Genomic DNA, 18646 nt, shown 5'->3' on the forward strand with positions numbered 1-18646 from the left:
CAATGAATATGCAAACGGCTGGGAGTGGGGACGTCGCCGAATAATTAAAACCGAGAAGGAGCCGGATCCGTTGCCCCTTTTCGCCAAGGCTGTGGAACCGGGGGTGCCTGCTTCTCGGGAAGGATTAGAGATACCGGGCCGGCAAGGCAAACACACTTTACGGCGGACAATTAAGTGCGGCCCGTAATCTGTCTGTCGTAATTATGGCGACGCGGCGTGTATTTATCTGCAGCAATTAACGCCAAGCCATCGCCAACTCGCATATTTCACATCGCCGAAGATGCGCCATTGGCCCAGACACTTTGCAACTTTAATTAAAACTAGATAAAGGCAATTGCAATCGGTGAAACGCGGGATATATATGGTTTATTGGACGGTTTTGGGTCTGCTTGGGCAGAGAACGGGGATGGGAATCAGGTGCCCGGGTTCTGGACCACGATGATGATGTAGTTCTCGGAGGGCAGCACTATCACCTCGTGGACCTTGGTGCGCAGGCGTATGGTCATCAGCTCGTTGCTCGCATCCAAATTGGAGACCATCTTGGCCGCCTTGTAGGTCAGGGTGCTAATCAGGGCCGCGTAGTGGACGGTCAAGGTGTACTCCATGGTCGTCTTGATGGGTATGGCGAACGGGTCCAAAATAATAACGCCAGCAACATTCGGATAGTTCTGGTAACGCTTCAGTAATTCCTCAATTTCGGCCGACATCTTGTCGAGAAGCAAAGCAAATGTAGTTTACAAGTTTCAAATAGATTTTTATTTGATGCTGACGTTGATGTGGGTGATCCTGGGGATGTGAAAGTTTATAAACAGCACACTATGATAAGTTTTGAAGACCTCCTTCAGCCGGAAATTAGCCCATTTCAGTGGTTAACTAAATAAAATAGTAGGATTTTTAGTATTGAAATCTCTATCAAGCTAAAAAATATTCATTTGCTTAGAGGTCTCTTAATTTAAAATATTTTTGATGTATTATTATTTGTCTTTATCATTTTAAAATTATAATTTTTATAAAAATATATTTAAATTAAACGAATTATACTAACAAAATCATTGCAATTAAACCTTATAATATTTCTAAGTTTTCGACTGAAGAACCAACATCCTATCAAATTAGTTTATAATTATACAGTAGCAATCTAAAAAGCGTGCGTTTTGCATTAATATAATTATAAATTCACCTTTTTTCAGAAATGACAAGAGTTTAGCAATGAACCCTGTCAGTCATACCAAAAAATGTAAGTGATATATATTAAAATTTGTAATTTTATTTGGTATATTTAAATCACATTCAAAGGCGCCTAAAACTACAATAAAATAACTCTAGACTAAATCTATCCCAGTTCTACTGCTTTCCCAGGGCAAAGGGGTCGCTGGAGGAGGTTTTCACGTAGAATATGCCCTCCTTGTGAACCGACGGCTCACCCGCCATCTGGACGGTCTGTCGCTTGCTCTGGTCGCACTGCCACCTTCCGTTGTCCCGCGTGCAGGGGGTTCCCCAGAATCCCAGCGGCGAGTTGATGGACTCGGCGAACATCTGGTACGATCGGATGTGGGAGCAGCCCAGGTAGTAGCAACTCCGCTGGTAGGCTCCATAGTTGGGATAGAAGGTGGCACTGCCCGTGGGTCGGCGGAACCCGAAGTTGGCACTCGTGTGCATGGACTCCACAAACTTGGCATCCGTGGGATCGATCCGGAATTCGGCGCTGCGATGACGGAACTTGGGTCCCGCGGGATCCAGAGCGAAAATGGTGTTCACCTGGTCCGGCTTCAGTCGCTTGCCCGCCGATCCGGCAATCTGGGCTCCCAACGAGTGACCAATCAGGTACATGCTGTCAAAATCAGCTCCGAACTGGCGATGCAGCTCCCTGGTGAACTGGGCCAACTGGGCGCCAAAGGTCTCGATTAGATTGACCACCGAGAAGTAGTTGATATTGGCCGAACTGGCGCTCCAATCGGCCACGATCACGTTGTACTCCCCCTTCTTCAGATACGCGTCCTTCACATCCCGGTTGAAGGAGCCGCGCGACTGACTCATCCAGCCGTGGATCATCAGTCTGGTGGGCAGGGAGGCATTGAAGCCGGAGTGCCTCCACTTGCGCTCGTCCGAGAAGTCCAGCTCCCTGCCGCACTCGGGGAACTCCCTCTTGAAGAGGTAGAACTGCATGCGGAGCTTCTTGGTGCCGAAGGGATTCAGGTTGCTGGCTATCTTTTTCACGAAGGACAGGTCCAAAAACTTGCGAATGCCCCGCGACTCTTTAAGGTCCTTGTCACACTGATTCCACTCGTAGTGCTTGGCTCCCTCGTACTCATCGTCCAGGTTGGCCAGAATATCGTCCACCTCCGGTTCGGTTGAGATGTCCGATCGCTGTCCCAATCCAGCGGGCGTATCATCCAGGTTCGGCAGGGCAGCCATGAACTCACTCATCTCGTTATCATAGTCGCCCTCGACTGCGTTTCCATTGCCACTGGGCTTGCCTTGAGCTAATTGCAGGTAATTATGCATTTATTATTATAAGTTTGTGAGCCAATTTAAGAAAACTCACCTAATGCTGCCACCAACAGCAAAACTGCAAGTGTTTTAGGCCACATTTTGTGTCGATTTATTGGCTCAGCTGCAACCGGAGAAGATATCGATTCCACCTGCTATTGCACTCTGTTGATCTGTTCGATCGGGCTAGCTGGTTTTATATGCCGCCGAGAGTGAGAGCCTATTGGTAGAGCCATGCATTCTGGGTTTTCATAGATCAACTCCCATCAGCGCGTCATACCTGGTAGCAACTCGCGAATAAATCGCACTGATCAAGCGATTAGCCCGCTCAGAGCAGTGGAGGAGCTCGAGGGGGGCAGTTAATGATGGGAAAAACTAGTCTCCAACGAGGCTAAAGTGGCCAAATCTAATAAAAACTTGCATATTATACCATTTATGAGGACTTGTTAGTACCCAATTTTACATACAATTTCTAAAAGTTATATAATTTAAGTGTATTTAACAAGTAAAGATACTAACCATTAAAAGCACACAAAAATAAAGAAATGGCACAGTAAGAATAATAAGAGTAATTTCGAAATTACTATAAATTCAAAAGTACAATATTTAGTCCAAAATACATTAAATAAAGTGATCTATTCTGAAAAGTAGCAGTGTTTTAATAATCCCTTTACTATCCTCCCTATCTAGAAAAGTCAATAGAACATATCTATAAATAAATCCAAGTATTATGAAGTCCTACATATGGAACCCTCCTGAAATCAGCCCCTGATCATAGCTTGTCCAGCTGATTTGAGGCATTGCCCGCCTTCCCTATGGAGGCACGCGTTTCTTCCCACAGAAACGTGTTGGCTCCGCATTACCGGTTCTACATGCGCTCCATGACGTAGCACTAGAGTTGGGACAGACACTGTAGACCTGGGAAATTCTTGGCGCACACTCATGACAGCCGCAAAAAGTGGGCAAACGCTTTGGCTAAACTCGATCACAATTATCAGCTGGGCGTTTACAACCGATTAATGAATCTCATTATCAACGACTCAAATTGAAATCAAATGGGTGGTTCATCTAATTGACTTATGTGGCGTGCGTTGGGAAATATCAATTGCAGGGCATTATTGCTTTGATATTTTATAATTGCCAATCGACGTGCTTGAGTTTTGTAAGGAAGTCATTGCAATATAATTTTCCAAGCAGTTTATATGAGTTCATGGAGACAATATAGGTATTGTGGGAAACTCTTGCAACCAAGTATTGTCTAAGAAATTATTTATTTTTCCCGCCATATCATGGGACTTTCCTTTCTCCTTTAAAGTATTAAATATAAATATTTAATATATTGTAAATCAAACTCAGATTCCTTGTTTAAGCAATATAATTTAGTTTAGTATTGTAGGTACCACTGATTTAATTGTATCTTCTTGTGGGTGGGTAGTCAAACTGTCTTTCAATCATTTTATATGAATTGTATGAAGAAAACACCAATTGTGGAAAGATTTTGTTAATAATTAATCTTATTGTCCAAGAAATTGTACGATTTTTTCCGCCATATCATGGGACTTTTTTTCGTTAAGAACATAAAACTGATCAAGTCGTATCATTGTTGTGGCTTAATTGCAAACCAAATGAGTATTACATATAAATATTAAATCATGTATAATTATTAAAATCAGAATATCGATGGGAAGAATTTAATTTAGTTTATTATAGTAGATATCACATAATATTGATATCTAATTGTAGGTGAGTTGTCATACTGTTTTCCAAGCATTTTATATGATTTTGTTCAAGAAATTGTATGATTTTTCATGCAATCTTATAAAGCCCTTGAGTCGATTCTTTGGTATTTTTTGAAACTACAGAATTTGAATAACAAATAATTAATTAATAAAAAATAGTTTTAAAAGATACTTAAAGCTTAAACATTTACTCAACGTTATCAGGTTAGTCTATGTTACATATTACGTATAGATGGGACCTCCAATTTAAATGCGATTTTAAAATTAATTTTCTTCTTAAATGAAATGAAGTAGTGTATTTTCCCATAAATAAGTATTATTATAATAATAAGATTTATTGTATTATTTTTTAAAATGACCAAAGACTTTGTTGTTTCATGTCTGCAAGCTTTTGTGCATTAGCGGTCAGTGAGGACACGAACCACGTTAGCGAATACACCTCCTCAGATTACTGATGAAATATCGATTGTTATTGGCGGGAGTCATCAACCTTTTATAAATGCTTAAAACAAAAAAGTGCTTAATAAGTATTTTAAGTTTTCTTAATTCCGTGGGTTTAGGAAACTCAAAAAAAAAAACACAAGCCTTTTAAATGATGATTCAAGATAATGACTTCTGAACGGAATCCCTTATTTACATGCTAACCCTTATTACAGGCAAATCTACGGTTTGTCGATAGTATTGGCTAAAAGAGCGGTTCCCCATCTGGTCACACTGCGGAAATCATAATAATAAGGAACCATAATCAATAGCGGGGGATTATAGTTGATAGCAAAAGACGTAGCGTCCGCAGCACGATGAGTTTCGACGACGTGATCTACGTGATCTGCCTGCTGGCCTGCATCGGCGCCGGGAGCTATGTGAAGAAGATCTCGGACGAGGGCCAGCGGAAGCTGGTGTCCACGGCGCTGGGCGTGCTTGTGGTTGTGATCGTGTCGGGGCTCCACAGCCTGCACTGCTTCATTTCCCTGGCCCTGGGCACCTCCGCCGTGCTCCTGGTGCACCCAAGGTGAGTTGGTGGCATCCCCAGCCTGTGAAACCACCTGATAATCCCTGATTCGCCCTCCTCCAGCAAAGGACACCTGGTCACCTTCGTGGTCATGTTTGGATACCTGGTGTTCTTCCGCCTCTTCGACTTCTACCTGGGCATTCCCGGACACACAAACATGATCCAAATGGTGCTCACCCTGAAGGTAGGTTGCATAACCATCTATCATTTGAGTAACTTTGCTGATAACCCCACCATTGGCAGGTTTCGGGTATCGCCTTTGAGAAGACAGCCGCCTGGAAACGCCTGAGGGCTCGCGACGAGCAGAAGAAGAACGACCAGCGGGACGTGAACCAGGAGAGTCTGGTGGAGATCACCGACTACGATGAGGAGCTGCAGACACTGGGTGCCGCCGAAATCCTGCATTATAGCTTCAACTACATCGGAGTTCTTACAGGTTAGGATAGGGCTGGGTTCAAACTAGTTTCCACACAGAACACATGTTATGATATCAAAGTCCATTTCAATTGCTGATTGTAATTGACATGCATTACTAATTTCAAAAGGAATTACTCATGTTTATTGATTGCAGGTCCCTATTATCGGTATCGCACATACAGAGACTACTTTGAGATGCCCTTTAAGACCCATGCTCCCAGTGTTGAGGCCACCCTGGAGAAGCTTAAATATGCCGTCTTCTACTGTGCTCTATACCTGGCCACAAACTACATTTGGCCACTGGATGTGAGTACTTAAGTGAACCTTGGAGGAACTTAATACTTTGATTTAACATATTTAGTATGCTCTGAGCGATGAGTTCTTCAACGATCGCTCCTTTGTCTACCGCCTGCTGTACGTTTGGCCCACGTTCTTCACATTCCGCGCCCGCATCTACACTGGACTGACCCTGAGCGAGTGCGTCTGCACAATGGCCGGCTTTGGAGCCTATCCGGATGAGTCGGATCCCACTAACGGCGAGGGTCCTCGGAAACGCTACCAGCACCTCAAGCGCGATGCGGAGAAGCACACGTACAACTTTAACACCATTGTAAATACGAGGGTGCTGGAGGTGGAGCGCTGCTGGACCTTCCGTGAGGGCATGAAGCACTGGAATGTGTGCGTCCAATACTGGTTGGCTGTTAACGTGTACAAACTCTTCCCGAGCAAGAAATACAGGTGGGATTTTAGTGTAGAAAGATACTATGAAGTTGAATTGGAGGATTACTACAAATTCAAGTTCCTAAATCAAGTATTTTCTAAGAGTCGTAGATTTAGTTGTAGTTACTGCTATTGTTGTTGTTCTTTCCCTTTGCTACTGATCGCAGGGTTGGCAGGTATGCCTAGTAGTTACTCATGTTATGGTCTCATTTATGGTTTCCCTTACTAACTTGCCTTGGAAATCTTCCTAGGACTGGCGCCACTTTGCTGTGCTCCGCCTACTGGCACGGATTCCGACCGGGACACTACTTCTGCATCATGGGCGCTCCCTTTTACGTTGCCCTGGAGGACATGTGGGACAAGCTGGTGCGCAAAACAGCCACTGGCACTAACCGCCGTGTAATCGACGTCATCTTCTGGATCTTCAAGTGGTTCGCCTTCAGTTACTTGGGCGAGGCCTTCCTGCTCTCCTCGTTTGGCAAGATCTGGCGGTACTATAGCTCGGTCTATCACATTGGTTACGTCAGCTGGGCGGCGATGATTGCGTTAGGACTATACCTGACCAGTCAGAAGAAGGCCGCCGAACGTAGAAAGAACCGTGCGGCAGACAAAGCAGCTGCCGGAGATGGAATCGCTGCCGCAGTGGATAAGGAAAAGGCTCAGTAGTTTATCAATTACTCGGCCACCAATATCCCTAATTGGTAGATCAATTCATGGACAACTTATAAAAGTTTTTCACCACATATTCTATCGGAGGAATTTATACGTTCTACAAAACTTCTATTGTAAATGATCATTATTTTTTAGAGACGTCGTTCTCACATTCTTTTATCAATTTAATTATGTACAAAAGTGGTATTGTTACGCCTTCTACCGGCTTCCATCCAAACTTCTTCTGTGGAAGGTGATGATATTATGAATATAAAATATTAGTAGAGTTAGGCATCTAAAAGTTACTGAGAAAGATTATTATATATTTTAACCAAAGAAATTAAAACGAAAAATGTATAAATATTAAAACCTGCTATGATAACTCAATTCCAAATTAAAACATGACCTACATATATATTTCCAAAAGAAGTACACGGCTTATTCTTTTTGTAGGTTTCTATTTTATTAAGCAGTTATGGTAACGGAATTTTAAGAGTTTTAAAATGTTATTTTCTAAAATTAAATTTTCACGGAGAAATTCGAGAATTACAGAGATTTTTGCAAGTGGAATACTTAATTCGAGTGAAATTTAGTTATTACCAATCTGTAAAGTGTATATTTTATTGGGGTTTGTACAATCCCCTAGAGATTGGAAAACAATAAGTATGGAAATATCGTTATAGCCCTATCACAATATTGAAACCATCTATTTCCATTAAACCTAACTAATGTTTTCAAATCTCCAGAGGTTTTGAGTTTACACTCGAATTTAGTGAGCCTTTTGTTTGTTTATGGGTGGTTTATATTCGATACCAGCTCGAACTTGGTCTAAATTCAATGCGTTTCAATTTCAGTTGTGTTGTGTTAGCTAACAAAATAGTTTCCTCAAACGTGGGTAGCATGGCAAGAGATTTCCTGTTGCAGATGCGAATGTGAATGCTGATGCTGATGATAATCGGTGGACATCACGCCGAGGATGGCTCATCGGTGACCAGGGACAGACGCCTCTTCACATCCTGCGTGGTATTGTAGGCGCCGCAATGCACGCACTTGAGTCCGATGAAGTGGAATTTGGTTTTGGAAGTCTGCGAAGTGAATGAAGAAGGAAATAACAAATTAATTATATCCATTTGTAATGTGAAGTTAAGATAAAAATCCTTTGTAAATCTAAACACAGTATTGTCACAGTCTTGTAATGTTTCCTAGCTAAGAGATATATGCTTTACTTTGAATTATTTCCTTACTTAAAGACAACGACTTGTATATTATTCAGTTTTAACTGTTATAACTATTTTATTTTTTTTTATTTAATTTCTAGTTTTTTTCTATTTACTTTGTAAATGATAATTCCCTCGTTCCTGTTTTTAAATTTATTGTTATAGTCTCCTAAAGACATTTAAAGCATTTTATAAACATTGACAAATTGGAATTTAAAATTCAAATATTTTTGTACACCGGTTTTAAAACAAGAATATAACTTGGTGACTCACCTTGTGACAATCGTTGCAGAATATGTGCACTCGCTGGTTCTCGTACTTGAGGGGCACCGGCATGCGCTCCGCCTGGTCGTCCAGGTACTCCCACAGCGCCGTCATGTCGATCAGCGAGGTCTGGCAGGTGGGACAGGTGTAGTGGCCGGAGGCCAGCAGCTGGTCGAAGCACATCTTGTGCAGCAGGTGGCCGCAGTCGGGAATATGGCAGGGAATGCGCGAGGTGTGGATGTCTCCCAGGCAAACCGGGCAGTGGGATCGCGAGATGTTCTCCACGCACTGCAAGGGAACAGATCGATATACTGTCAGCTAGGAAGACATGCAAATCAGTTATGTAAATCGGCGTCGGATCTTTGGCCCATTTCGGTGCCTGATACGCGCCTGCACAGCACTCGACATGCCGGCCAATTAATTAAGCCATTCCTCCAACAGTTTTGACACTCATATCCACTCAGCTATATCGCCGATCGCCGATCGCAGATCACGGATTGCCACAAAAAGCAATTAGGCAACCGGTTTCGGCAATGAATTGACACAAAATTAATATGCCAGGCGGCTGGCTGTTTCTTTGATTTGCTTTCGAAAAGCGGAGGTCACAGCCCGCACTTACAGGCCAAATGTTTTCCAAGTGGACAATCTCGGAGTACCTAATGGGGTGCAAGGTAGCGACCCAACTCACCCTGTGGCCGTCGATCTTCAACTGGATGGGCAGGCACATGTTGCAGACCTCGCAGTGGAAGAAGTTTTCGGCCCCGCCAATCCGACAGATGCCACATCCGTGACAATGGTACTGCTGCTTGTCCGCGTCGTCGAAGAGGTTGCAGATCAGACAGGTGTACTGGAAATGTAAATTAAATGCACCGAGTTTCAATTACATCATTCTAAAGTTTCTTACTATCTTACAGAAATAGTCTGTGGTATATAGAAAATATAATAGTCAGGATCTGAATTAAGATGGTTCTAAAGTTTCTTAATGTCAAAAGTAGAGTTTATTTCTTTTTTTTTATGGAAAATGTTATCGTTTAAAATAAAAGAATTACTTTAATTCATTATGATACTTAAGTTCGTGTAATTTAAATTGTTGTAAACTATTATTCTTCTGAAGACATTTCTGTATGAGTAATATGTTTAGAGACTACTATTTTGCTCAGTATATTTCCGTATCAATAATAGATACAAAGATACACTTCAAGATAGCCCCAGAGCTTACCTTTCCAAAGCGCACTCCGCAGTTTTCGCACTGCTCCCGCACCGTTTGCCTCCTGTTGCATTCGGAGCAGATCAGTTCGGTGAGGGTCTTGCGATCGAAGTGGTGCGTTTCGTTCTCGTCATGGCAAAATCGGCACTTGTAGAACTTGTTGCAGCAGGGGGTCTGCATAAACAGGAATTCGATGGGAAGAGATCAAAACCGAAATAAATTAGTACTGGAAAGAAACGTTAGGCAAAATATTCCACTTTAAGTGGAGCTGAGCTCCCCCGACGGAGCCCTCCCCCAGTCAAGGACTGCCGAGTGCCCACTATCAAGCCACATAGTTCATTAGCGGCCGACGGAGACACGGCCCTAATTCCCAAATTGAGTTGCTAACTCACGAAATCTGCCTGGAAACCGGCTGAAAACAAATGGTAGTCTAATTAAGAAGGGACGTCTCAGACGTCAGATCCACTGGCCAGACTTAGCATTGTCATAAACACTGCACTTGAAACTCGATCGCCGTTTTATGATCACGAACCAAATCAGCGGGTGAAACTGAATCCGCCTGAAAGGAGCCTACTCGTGTCGGTTCATTAGGCGGCTGCTAATTGGTTCACTCGTCGATAAAGCTCGATCTATCACCATTCGGTTATGATAAAGACCCACCGAAACCGCGTCGGATCGATCCGGTTTCCCGTGCTGACTCAAGAACTTCTCGCTGCAGGCGGAGGGATTGAACTTCGGTCGGTTTACAGAGCTCTGCTATCTTGTTTGTCTGCCTTCTGTAACTTATGTAACCAAGTCCTCCCTTGAGTTCAGTTTGGGGGCAGCCCACACCCCAGCCATACCAACCAGCCTCGCACATCGCCACTATCTCTCGGAATTATTTATAGCTAAACAACACTTTTGAGTATTTATTCCGGCTCTGTTGCGATGATAGCGCTCCAAGTTCAGAGGCGGAGTAGCATCTTTGAGTCCGGTTCCCTCGTGCTTCCCCTGCTTTGCTGCTGCGCCGCACTAACGATCGCATTATAACGCGGTTGTTCCTGCAGTTGGCCAAGTCCAGACATCTCAAATTTATCTATCGAGCGAAACAAAGGGGCGGGCAAATACGACAGCGCTCTAAGGCAAATTGATACAAGATCTGGTACTCCGAGATACTCGTACTAAGGAGCCGGCAATGGCGGGCGTTGCTCCACTTGGGGTCGCACACACTGCTCTTAGCATTGAGCTTAAGTCCCAGGTATGTATAATTAATTTCACGCATTGTGGGGCGAATATAAATATTTGAGAGCAATTAAATTCAGCTGGTTCAACACTTAATGCGACCCTCGTTAATGCGAACTTTACTTCTCCCAATTTCTCTCGGTGTAAGCGGATAATAGGGAATGTAGGACAGATTGGGCGTGTACGGGCTTACGTGACATTTTTGGGAGAGCTTTACAAATGGGCACCGCCTGAGAATGATTTTAGGGCACATTATCCATTCATATCGCGAAATTGGAATGCTTCAGTTATACAGTTACTCAAACGTGTTGCTCTTCGACTGGATAAATTGTCTATATGGTATCTTAACGCAGTGCTTTAAGGTTAAAATATTTTATGGGGCTCTACAAAAGTTAGCTTTATTAAGACAGTAACAGACCAACCCCTAAATACCTTTCTATATACGGTCCTGCTATCGTAATTGTTCTTCTATTTTTGCTGTTTAAGTGTTTAGTTATTGCGGTAGTCAAGAACTCGCTACCCTTCTGGAGTAAATAGGGCTGATATATTATCTTGTAAAAATGTTAATAAAAAGGTAAATAAAAGTTAATAAAACAGCAAGACGTGTACTTAACATACTTACAATTTTCAGCTGAATACTTTGCGGTTTTACTAACTTAAGACAATAATATTAATTAAATATTTAAATACTCTCCCCGCATTGAGTCACTCTTCTCACCTTAAAACTTCCATACTGGTAATATCCTACCCCGTACTTATCACCTCTCGATAATTATGCCTGCTGGCTCCTAATTGGTAAGGTAAAGGCCTGGATATAGCTGCGGAACGATTGCCTTATGTGCACACACAATTTCACGTTTCCCCATAATTTCTTATCCAAACCCGAGCGATGGAGATAAACGCATTGTTTGCCCAGATGAATGGAAATGGAGGATGGAGGTGTTAAATGGCCACTCGCCTCTGGGGCAGAATTCCTGGGCTGTGAATCGGAACCGGAGCAGACCCAGACCCAGACCCAGACCCCATGTGTACGCCCCTCCGAAATCCGGAGATCGAGGGCCTGTGGCTGTCCACACAGAGCCCAAACAATTGCCGTGCAAATATTAATTGAATTAATGTTACACGGGCACAAAAGAATCACTGCCAAAAGGTGTCTGTTTAGACTTCAGACACTTTACTTTGGCTGTTTGTTGAGAAACGAATAAATAATGGTTAAATGCCCATTTTCCGGGAGGAATCCAATAAAGCGACGACGAAATATGCGGAAAGCGCAGATGCCCTCCAAAGGCGCCGTCATAACTTGCTGAAGGAATTCCAGAAGAGGTGGAAAATTTTCTAGCATTTAAAATATGACCGGAAAATTCGAAGGAAGCATCTAAATTTTAGCTTGCGTTTTCAATAAATCCACATATGGCATTTAATTCTTGTGTAATAATCATAATCTTAAGCGTATTTTTATAAATGCGTGTTCAGAAGAAGAAAGTAATTATTAGTATTGATAATTCGTATTATAACATATAAATCCGCCTTTTCTTATCCCCAAATGCGTCACAATGAGAACTTCTACTTCCACTTCAAAAAATATTCTACTGAAATGAGTAATGGATGGGGGCTCCCGATAATGGGAAATAATTTCGGTACTTATTATTTCTGGAGCTTCACATGTTGATCTAAGCCCGCATCATTGTGAAGGGTTAATTTTATATTGCTTGGAAAACAAAATATTAATTGAGCGATAATTTATATTCATTAAAAATGTAACTGAGAAGAATGAATGCAGTTAACTATGGTCTTATAATGTCCCAGACAACTTTCTTATAAGTTGGTCTGAAGAATTCACGGCAATCCTTTAAAGTATTTTTAAACAGATAGCAGATACCTGAATATTATATTTCAAATATTTTATTTTTAATTTAAAATATGCTTTTAAGGAAACTAACATCTAATACAATTTGTAAGGCTTAGTGCTTACAAATCATTTATCCATAAAATGTAAAACCCTTACGACTGCTGTTATAACTCCTATTAAAAACCTATTTTAGGTTCTAATTCACCGATTAATTGTCTGCAAATTCAAGTTCAAGTGCATTGCAATGTAGGATTTTGCAGCAGTGCCTGCGACTTTTGCTTTCATTTGTTGTTCAGTAGGAGACTCGTAGAACGCAGAGCTGATACGAATGCATATTGCCTGCTTATTGCACTTACCACAAACATGGCGCGTCGCTTGTAGTGGGCGCATCCAAAGCGCATTGACTCCGGTGTTGTTGGTGTCGCGCTGCTGTTGCACTTGCTGTTGCTGCTGCCGATGTTGCCGGCGTTGATGTGGCTGTGGCAGCTGCCTTGGTTGCCGCTGATGCGTGGAAGTTGTTCATGTTGCTGCGTTTGCTTAGCCTCCGAGGCGGTGTTCCGTGGAAATGGGGAAATGCGGCGACAGTGGGGATCCTCCTCCACGGGCTCCATCGGCTCCAGGCCATCGAAAGTGAGGCTGGGTGTCGATTTGCATTTTCTCAGTTTTGCGTGCGATGGATGATACTTGCCCATCATCGTTGTGGGCGGCATAATCAGCTGTTGTTGCTGCTGTCTCTGTAGTTGTTGCTGCTGCTGTGGATGTTGCTGCTGTGCTATCTGAGCAACTGGAAGCGAAGCGGGAAGAGCAGCCTCCGCTGAGGTCGTCGTAGCTGAGCTCGCCAGCAGCTTTGACGATGAATTTAAATTGACTTGATTGGGCTCTTTTGTATTGGTAAATATTTGTACATCGATGCTGCTGCTGCTGCCGCCGCCGCTGCCCAAGTATCTGTTGTGGTTTTCATTTAGCGATACTCGGCGCGCCCGCTGGCGGTTCTTCATTTTGTTGCAGGAGCTGAATATCTGGGTGTAGACGTCTGAGTGATTTTCCACTATTCCTCTGAGTTGCAGTGGTCTTGGTTAATTGCTGCCTCCTCAATTGCCGCCGCGCAGCAACTAAATTATTTGCCGATGTTGCTGTTGTGACACATGTAGACTTTGAATCCGCCCGTCGACGTGAGCGGCCCTATCTGAAGAAACCCGAAGACCCGACTGCTGGAACTCTCTTCTGCACCTAACTTTCATTTGTGCCACACTTCCTTGTGTATGCACAGGCGGTCGTTGTCAAATTTTCGGCTGCCCAAAAACCCGCGCAGGTGTGACACTGGGCTGGAAGCGATTAAAAAGGGTGGGAAACGGGTAAGTGCTTTTTGCTGGCCATTGTTCACACACCGATCGATCAGTAGTCGCCTGGCTTATCCCCTAATGTTCGGCACAACAAAACTACCGAGACAGCGTATTTGCATTTCAATGTTTCCCATGCCCATTCCCCGGCTGCGAAAGGCCATCTAAAGTAGATAACTACTATCTTGATTTTAGTTTTCTTCGGCGTCTCGCACTCTGTACACATGCACAGTGGCGGACGAGACGTTAGCGCTAAGAATTCTATAAAACTTTAACTTGTCAGTTTATTAGAAATATGTATATATTTTTATTTATATTTCGTTTTTTAAGGTTGGGATTTTAATATCCTCTGCAAGGTCCAAGGAACAATGTAAAAATACGTGACCATTAAAGGCAAGCAATGGATATAATTACTATTCTTATGCAATTCATTTGTTTTAGTATAATATGTATACTATTTTTGAGGTTTCTGACAAGATAACAAGGATTTGTCAAGAAAAAGTTATTTTGAAAGTATTCCCTTATTAAATATATGTCATAAGAGGGCTTCTAGTCCAATCGATGACTTCATTATTTTAGAAGAAATTTGCAGTGATAAAACGATCAAGGAAGGATTTTGAAGTCTTTCCCTACTTGGAAAATAAAATGTAAGTGTGCTACTGTTTTTATACCCGCAGCTGTGCTTTGATTGGACCTTGTGCCATGTGAGCGGGAGCATTTAAATCGCTTGTTTGGCCTGCCTGCGGGTCACTGTGTCGCCGAAAAGACGTTCACAGCCCTACGGATTTGTATTCCGAGGCGGATTCGCAGTGCCTTGACACACAGTGCGGGTGATGAATGAAAAAGTGGGAGCAACAGCCCACACTTGCTAACAAAACCGGCGTGCGACTGGGCGAAACTTTTGCTCAGTGGTTGCTGTTGCAGCCTGCAGCGTTGCATGTTGCATGTTGCTGGAGTGCCTAGATGCCGCCGCAGGAGCAACTATTGGCAATATCTGTGTGGCAATGCAACTGCAGATGAGCTTTCGGTTTCGTTCGCCCACCGGGGTTATTCTTGGGTATTTGCATGGCGCGGGAGCTGAAAAATCGTTGCTGGTCTTGTTGACTCAGTTTGTTTTTCGCAATTATCAAAGGGGGAGCTGAACCGACGATAAATATTGAAAGTGGGCTGAAATTACAAACGTAAGGAGGCGATGAATGCAGCAGCCCCGGCGGAGTGGAAAACCAGTCGTCGAAAAGAACCCAGCCAGGTTCACTTGATTCCAACTTGACTCGGTTTTCAATTATCAAACATTCATGTCTACGCACGCACGCACTCGCTCACAAATGCACCGAGTAATGTCACGATCTGTGTAATCGGTTTCTAGAGTTTCCAAGCCAAATCCAAACCGCCTTCGATCTGAAGTTTGGCTACAGTACTTATGTACGTCGATTCGCACGCACCGACATTCATTCACTCATCGCACATACGTATATACCTAAATTTATATAGGTTTTTTAAACCAATTTCTCGTTTAACGTGTTTCTGATTGTGTTTTTGGACCGTTTTTGCGCTTTTTGGCTTTGTTTTGCTTGCCCCGCCACTGGCTCTCATCTTCTTTGGCTTTAGCCCCAACTTTGTTATCTGATTGTGAGCTTCGTTGAAGTGTAGCCTTTAATTATAATTTTACCCATTCGGAGATTATAATTTATTAGCAGTGAGATGTACACTTGAAAGTGAAACGGCGCACACCAGCCGCAGCTCGAATCGTCAATTGAATTAAAGAGCCACGACGACGACGACGACGACGGCGACAAATCAAAATCCGCGTTCAAGTCGCGGATGCGGATTCCGCCGGTTCGATTCGTGCGGCGCGAGATTCGATTTCCAACTGAGCGGAGTGGAGATATTCCACTTGTTGCTGCCAGCCAGTCTGCCGGAGCTTTCTTCCGTTCCGCAGCTTAAAGCTCTTCCGGCAAGCAATTCGGATTCAGCAGTGCTGTTAGTATCAGATTCAGATACGATACGCATCCGAAGGATAGTTAGTAGTTAGTACTACGCAGGTGGTCGCTCTTCGGCCAATTCTAGGTATTGGTATTTTAAAAGAAACTCAAGTTTATCCGATTAAAACCGTTGAAACATATATATCTGTACGATTTGTTCAATAGAGTTGACCTTTTCCTTCCATAGTTTTGGAAATACGAAAGTTGATTATGCAGATTTAAACATGCAATTTAAAAAATACATCTTGTGTATTAAACTGGTGATAAACTCATTTAAATATGGCGCTATAAGAATTTGCTGACATATGTGTGTTTATATGCTTATACGCCAACTCTATGGTCGTTAATCAAAGCGCAGTAGCTCACAGAATTATCCGAATCATGTGGCCATATCTACGAGGTAGCCAGCTAAGACCTTCACGATCTCTACAATCTGATCATCACCGCTTTATATTGGTCATATATCAAGTAGTAGATAAATAGTAAAAAGCTAGTTGCCTACCTATGAAGTAATACTTTTTCGATCTGCTCGCTCTATTTCTGCAGGGTTCATTCACAAAACTCTTAAATTAATGGCTATATAATCAACATATAGATTTCAATGAACTGTTGCAACAAGATTAAAAGTTTAAGATTAATAGCGATATATATTCAATATATATGCGTGTGAGTCTCTGGGCAGCGTGCAGGTTTTGTGGTCATAAATCAAATCACAGCTAAATGCATGGGCATCGTAACAGCTAATTGCATTGTCTAAATCGTCTAATCCTGTCCCAGCGATGAGGTAACACCGCCTAGACCTTCTCGATCTGGACGAACCTCTCGCGCTTATACTGGTCACTGTAGCTGTCGATGAACCTGAGGCGGCCCTCGTACTTCAGGTTCATGATGGTCTTCACCATCGGCGGATGGTCGTTTCCCAGCTCCAGCCAGAGCTTGCCGCCGGGACGTAGATGCCGGCAGGCCAGTTCAAAGACCAGGCGGGCCACCCTCAATCCATCGGAGCCACCGTCCAGGGCATTGAGGTTCTCATAACTAAGGGCACAAGGTAGTCAGAGAACTGGATCGTGTGGCATAAGCAGACTCTACTCACACAACCACCTCGGGGTGAAGGAACTGGAACTCCTCCGTCTTGACGTACGGCGGATTGGAGATGATCAGGTCGTACTTCTGGTCCTTGAGCTCCTGCGGCAAATACTTGTCCTCCTCCATGGTGTGGTTGAGCACCCTGAAGCGGTCCAGCAGACCCAGCATCTTGGCGTTCTCCGCTGCCAGCACGGTGGCCGCCTTGCTCCTCTCGATGGCGGTGGCCACCACCTGCGGCAGGCTGTGCAGCATGGACAGGGACATGGCGCCCGAGCCGCAGCCCACCTCCAGCAGATCGACGTGCTTGGCATCCTTGTGATCGTCGATCACCAGGCGCATGAACTCCTCCGTCTCGGGTCGAGGAATGAAGACCGAGGGCGAGGTCTTAAGGGTGATGTCCATGAAGTCCCACTCGCCGATGATGTGCTGCAGCGGCATCCGGGCACAGCGGGCCTCCAGGAAGCGCTCAAAGTCCGCCAGCTGGCCGGCATTGAAGTGCAGCTGATCGAAGGAGTCCGGAACGGTATTCTGCGGATGACAAGAGAGGTTAGTTTGACTGATGGCCCCCATTTTCTGACAGAAACATTACGAATTTTCGCTTCAGGACATGCGACACGATGCACTTGAGGTTGAATTCCGCGTCCTCCACTCCGGCGGCCTTGAGCTTTTCCGCCCACTGCCCTATTTCCAGGGCCTTGGTCACCGGAATCTGGGACTGGCCAGTCGGCGAGTTCGTGGCATAGGTGACCCGCTTGAGCAGCCGCGAGGTCAGGCTCACCGACCGTGTCAATTGCCTCAGCATAATTTCACTTATTATCTAATTGCTATTGATTAACATCAAAATTTTGACGCCAGTTCGTTCTAGCGTGACCGTCGCACGACGGTTACAATATGCCACTGGGAGTTTGAAAAAACGTGACATGATTGTTCACGCTCCGAGTGTTACCGTTGGCCGAAAAAGTGTGCCAGCGCCCTGAGTTCTTTGGCGGAAAGTTTGAATTTGAGCGCTGATAGATCAGGGTTCTGGAAAATGCCCTGATAATTGTTCACGCCCTGATTGTAGTCCACCCTTCTGGTTTATTGTTGCGTAAATAAGTAGAATTAGCATGATGTTCCACTCTGAAAAAGGGAAAGATTTATAAGTATGTAGTAATAACTTTTGAAGTATAATGGATTATAGTTTCTTTAAAAAGTTAATTCTAATTTTGGTTTAAAATCACTCTCTTGTCACGTTTTAAATCTTTAAATAAAGATTCTTCTATCATTGATAACGATGTGATAACAACTATTAAACATGGTAACCAAAGTTTTAAAGAAAGGTTCTAATAGTTTTCTTTTTACTAAACTTTGCTCACTTTGCACTAAAACTTTCTTAAAGCGCAATAGATTTTATTTGTCTAGTCCATCTGCAGACAAAAGATAGCTGGAGGAATTGCAAACTGCATTGTTCAAAT

The 18646-nt window shown here is 43.5% G+C and overlaps 5 protein-coding genes and 1 long non-coding RNA gene across 9 annotated transcripts; 2 read left to right on the top strand and 4 right to left on the bottom strand.

The window, feature by feature from the left end:
• Positions 1–334: 334 nt before the first annotated feature.
• Positions 335–798, bottom strand: LOC108033554 (dynein light chain roadblock-type 2). The gene has a single exon (XM_017107900.3). It carries the CDS (start codon positions 705–707, stop codon positions 414–416), a length of 294 nt encoding a protein of 97 aa, XP_016963389.1. The 5' UTR covers positions 708–798; the 3' UTR covers positions 335–413.
• A 449-nt stretch (positions 799–1247) lies between these two features.
• On the bottom strand, positions 1248–2634 carry LOC108033388 (phospholipase A1). Its single transcript, XM_017107708.1, has 2 exons — positions 2546–2634; positions 1248–2483 (listed from the first exon to the last, which is right to left on the bottom strand). The coding sequence occupies exons 1-2, from the start codon at positions 2589–2591 to the stop codon at positions 1345–1347; spliced, it is 1185 nt and encodes a 394-aa protein (XP_016963197.1). The 5' UTR covers positions 2592–2634; the 3' UTR covers positions 1248–1344.
• On the top strand, positions 1810–2926 carry LOC108033389 (uncharacterized). Its single transcript, XR_001768667.3, has 3 exons — positions 1810–1923; positions 1990–2493; positions 2565–2926. It is a non-coding gene; the product is annotated as an uncharacterized LOC108033389 (long non-coding RNA).
• Positions 2927–4930: 2004 nt separating this feature from the next.
• On the top strand, positions 4931–7455 carry LOC108033900 (lysophospholipid acyltransferase 7). The gene is made up of 6 exons (XM_017108564.3): positions 4931–5238; positions 5302–5422; positions 5482–5674; positions 5810–5961; positions 6017–6393; positions 6627–7455. The coding sequence occupies exons 1-6, from the start codon at positions 5027–5029 to the stop codon at positions 7039–7041; spliced, it is 1470 nt and encodes a 489-aa protein (XP_016964053.1). The 5' UTR covers positions 4931–5026; the 3' UTR covers positions 7042–7455.
• A 9-nt stretch (positions 7456–7464) lies between these two features.
• LOC108033901 (RING finger and CHY zinc finger domain-containing protein 1) lies at positions 7465–16009 on the bottom strand. 4 transcript variants are annotated; one of them, XM_044094532.2, is made up of 6 exons: positions 15832–16009; positions 13141–14109; positions 9727–9888; positions 9196–9354; positions 8517–8795; positions 7465–8111 (listed from the first exon to the last, which is right to left on the bottom strand). In XM_044094532.2, exons 2-6 carry the CDS (start codon positions 13780–13782, stop codon positions 7992–7994), a joined length of 1362 nt encoding a protein of 453 aa, XP_043950467.1. In that variant the 5' UTR covers positions 13783–14109; positions 15832–16009; the 3' UTR covers positions 7465–7991. The 4 variants fall into 4 exon arrangements, with proteins under 4 accessions (XP_043950467.1, XP_016964054.1, XP_050740782.1 ...); XM_017108565.3 differs by having other exon boundaries at positions 15794–16009; XM_050884825.1 differs by having other exon boundaries at positions 15602–16009.
• A 610-nt stretch (positions 16010–16619) lies between these two features.
• LOC108034296 (MTRF1L release factor glutamine methyltransferase) lies at positions 16620–18093 on the bottom strand. The gene is made up of 3 exons (XM_017109158.3): positions 17782–18093; positions 17200–17720; positions 16620–17141 (listed from the first exon to the last, which is right to left on the bottom strand). Exons 1-3 carry the CDS (start codon positions 17992–17994, stop codon positions 16901–16903), a joined length of 975 nt encoding a protein of 324 aa, XP_016964647.1. The 5' UTR covers positions 17995–18093; the 3' UTR covers positions 16620–16900.
• Between the last annotated feature and the right edge of the window lie 553 nt (positions 18094–18646).

Source organism: Drosophila biarmipes, chromosome 2L, assembly GCF_025231255.1.
Source record: "Drosophila biarmipes strain raj3 chromosome 2L, RU_DBia_V1.1, whole genome shotgun sequence".
Classification (NCBI taxonomy): domain Eukaryota; kingdom Metazoa; phylum Arthropoda; class Insecta; order Diptera; family Drosophilidae; genus Drosophila; species Drosophila biarmipes.

Bases quoted from the DNA above. Each gene is read 5' to 3' on its own strand.
- LOC108033554 (XM_017107900.3), bottom strand. From the start codon at position 707: ATGTCGGCCGAAATTGAGGAATTACTGAAGCGTTACCAGAACTATCCG.
- LOC108033388 (XM_017107708.1), bottom strand. From the start codon at position 2,591: ATGTGGCCTAAAACACTTGCAGTTTTGCTGTTGGTGGCAGCATTAG. The intron at 2,484-2,545 runs GTGAGTTTTCTT...ACCTGCAATTAG, and splicing joins GCTGTTGGTGGCAGCATTAG to CTCAAGGCAAGCCCAGTGGC.
- LOC108033900 (XM_017108564.3), top strand. From the start codon at position 5,027: ATGAGTTTCGACGACGTGATCTACGTGATCTGCCTGCTGGCCTGCATC. The intron at 5,239-5,301 runs GTGAGTTGGTGG...GCCCTCCTCCAG, and splicing joins GTGCTCCTGGTGCACCCAAG to CAAAGGACACCTGGTCACCT. The intron at 6,394-6,626 runs GTGGGATTTTAG...AAATCTTCCTAG, and splicing joins TTCCCGAGCAAGAAATACAG to GACTGGCGCCACTTTGCTGT.
- LOC108033901 (XM_044094532.2), bottom strand. From the start codon at position 13,782: ATGAAGAACCGCCAGCGGGCGCGCCGAGTATCGCTAAATGAAAACCAC. The intron at 9,355-9,726 runs GTAAGCTCTGGG...TTACATTTCCAG, and splicing joins GCGGAGTGCGCTTTGGAAAG to TACACCTGTCTGATCTGCAA. The intron at 8,112-8,516 runs GTGAGTCACCAA...TTCACTTCGCAG, and splicing joins TCTGCAACGATTGTCACAAG to ACTTCCAAAACCAAATTCCA.
- LOC108034296 (XM_017109158.3), bottom strand. From the start codon at position 17,994: ATGCTGAGGCAATTGACACGGTCGGTGAGCCTGACCTCGCGGCTGCTC. The intron at 17,721-17,781 runs GTAATGTTTCTG...TGTCATCCGCAG, and splicing joins ATGTCCTGAAGCGAAAATTC to AATACCGTTCCGGACTCCTT. The intron at 17,142-17,199 runs GTGAGTAGAGTC...TTGTGCCCTTAG, and splicing joins CTTCACCCCGAGGTGGTTGT to TTATGAGAACCTCAATGCCC.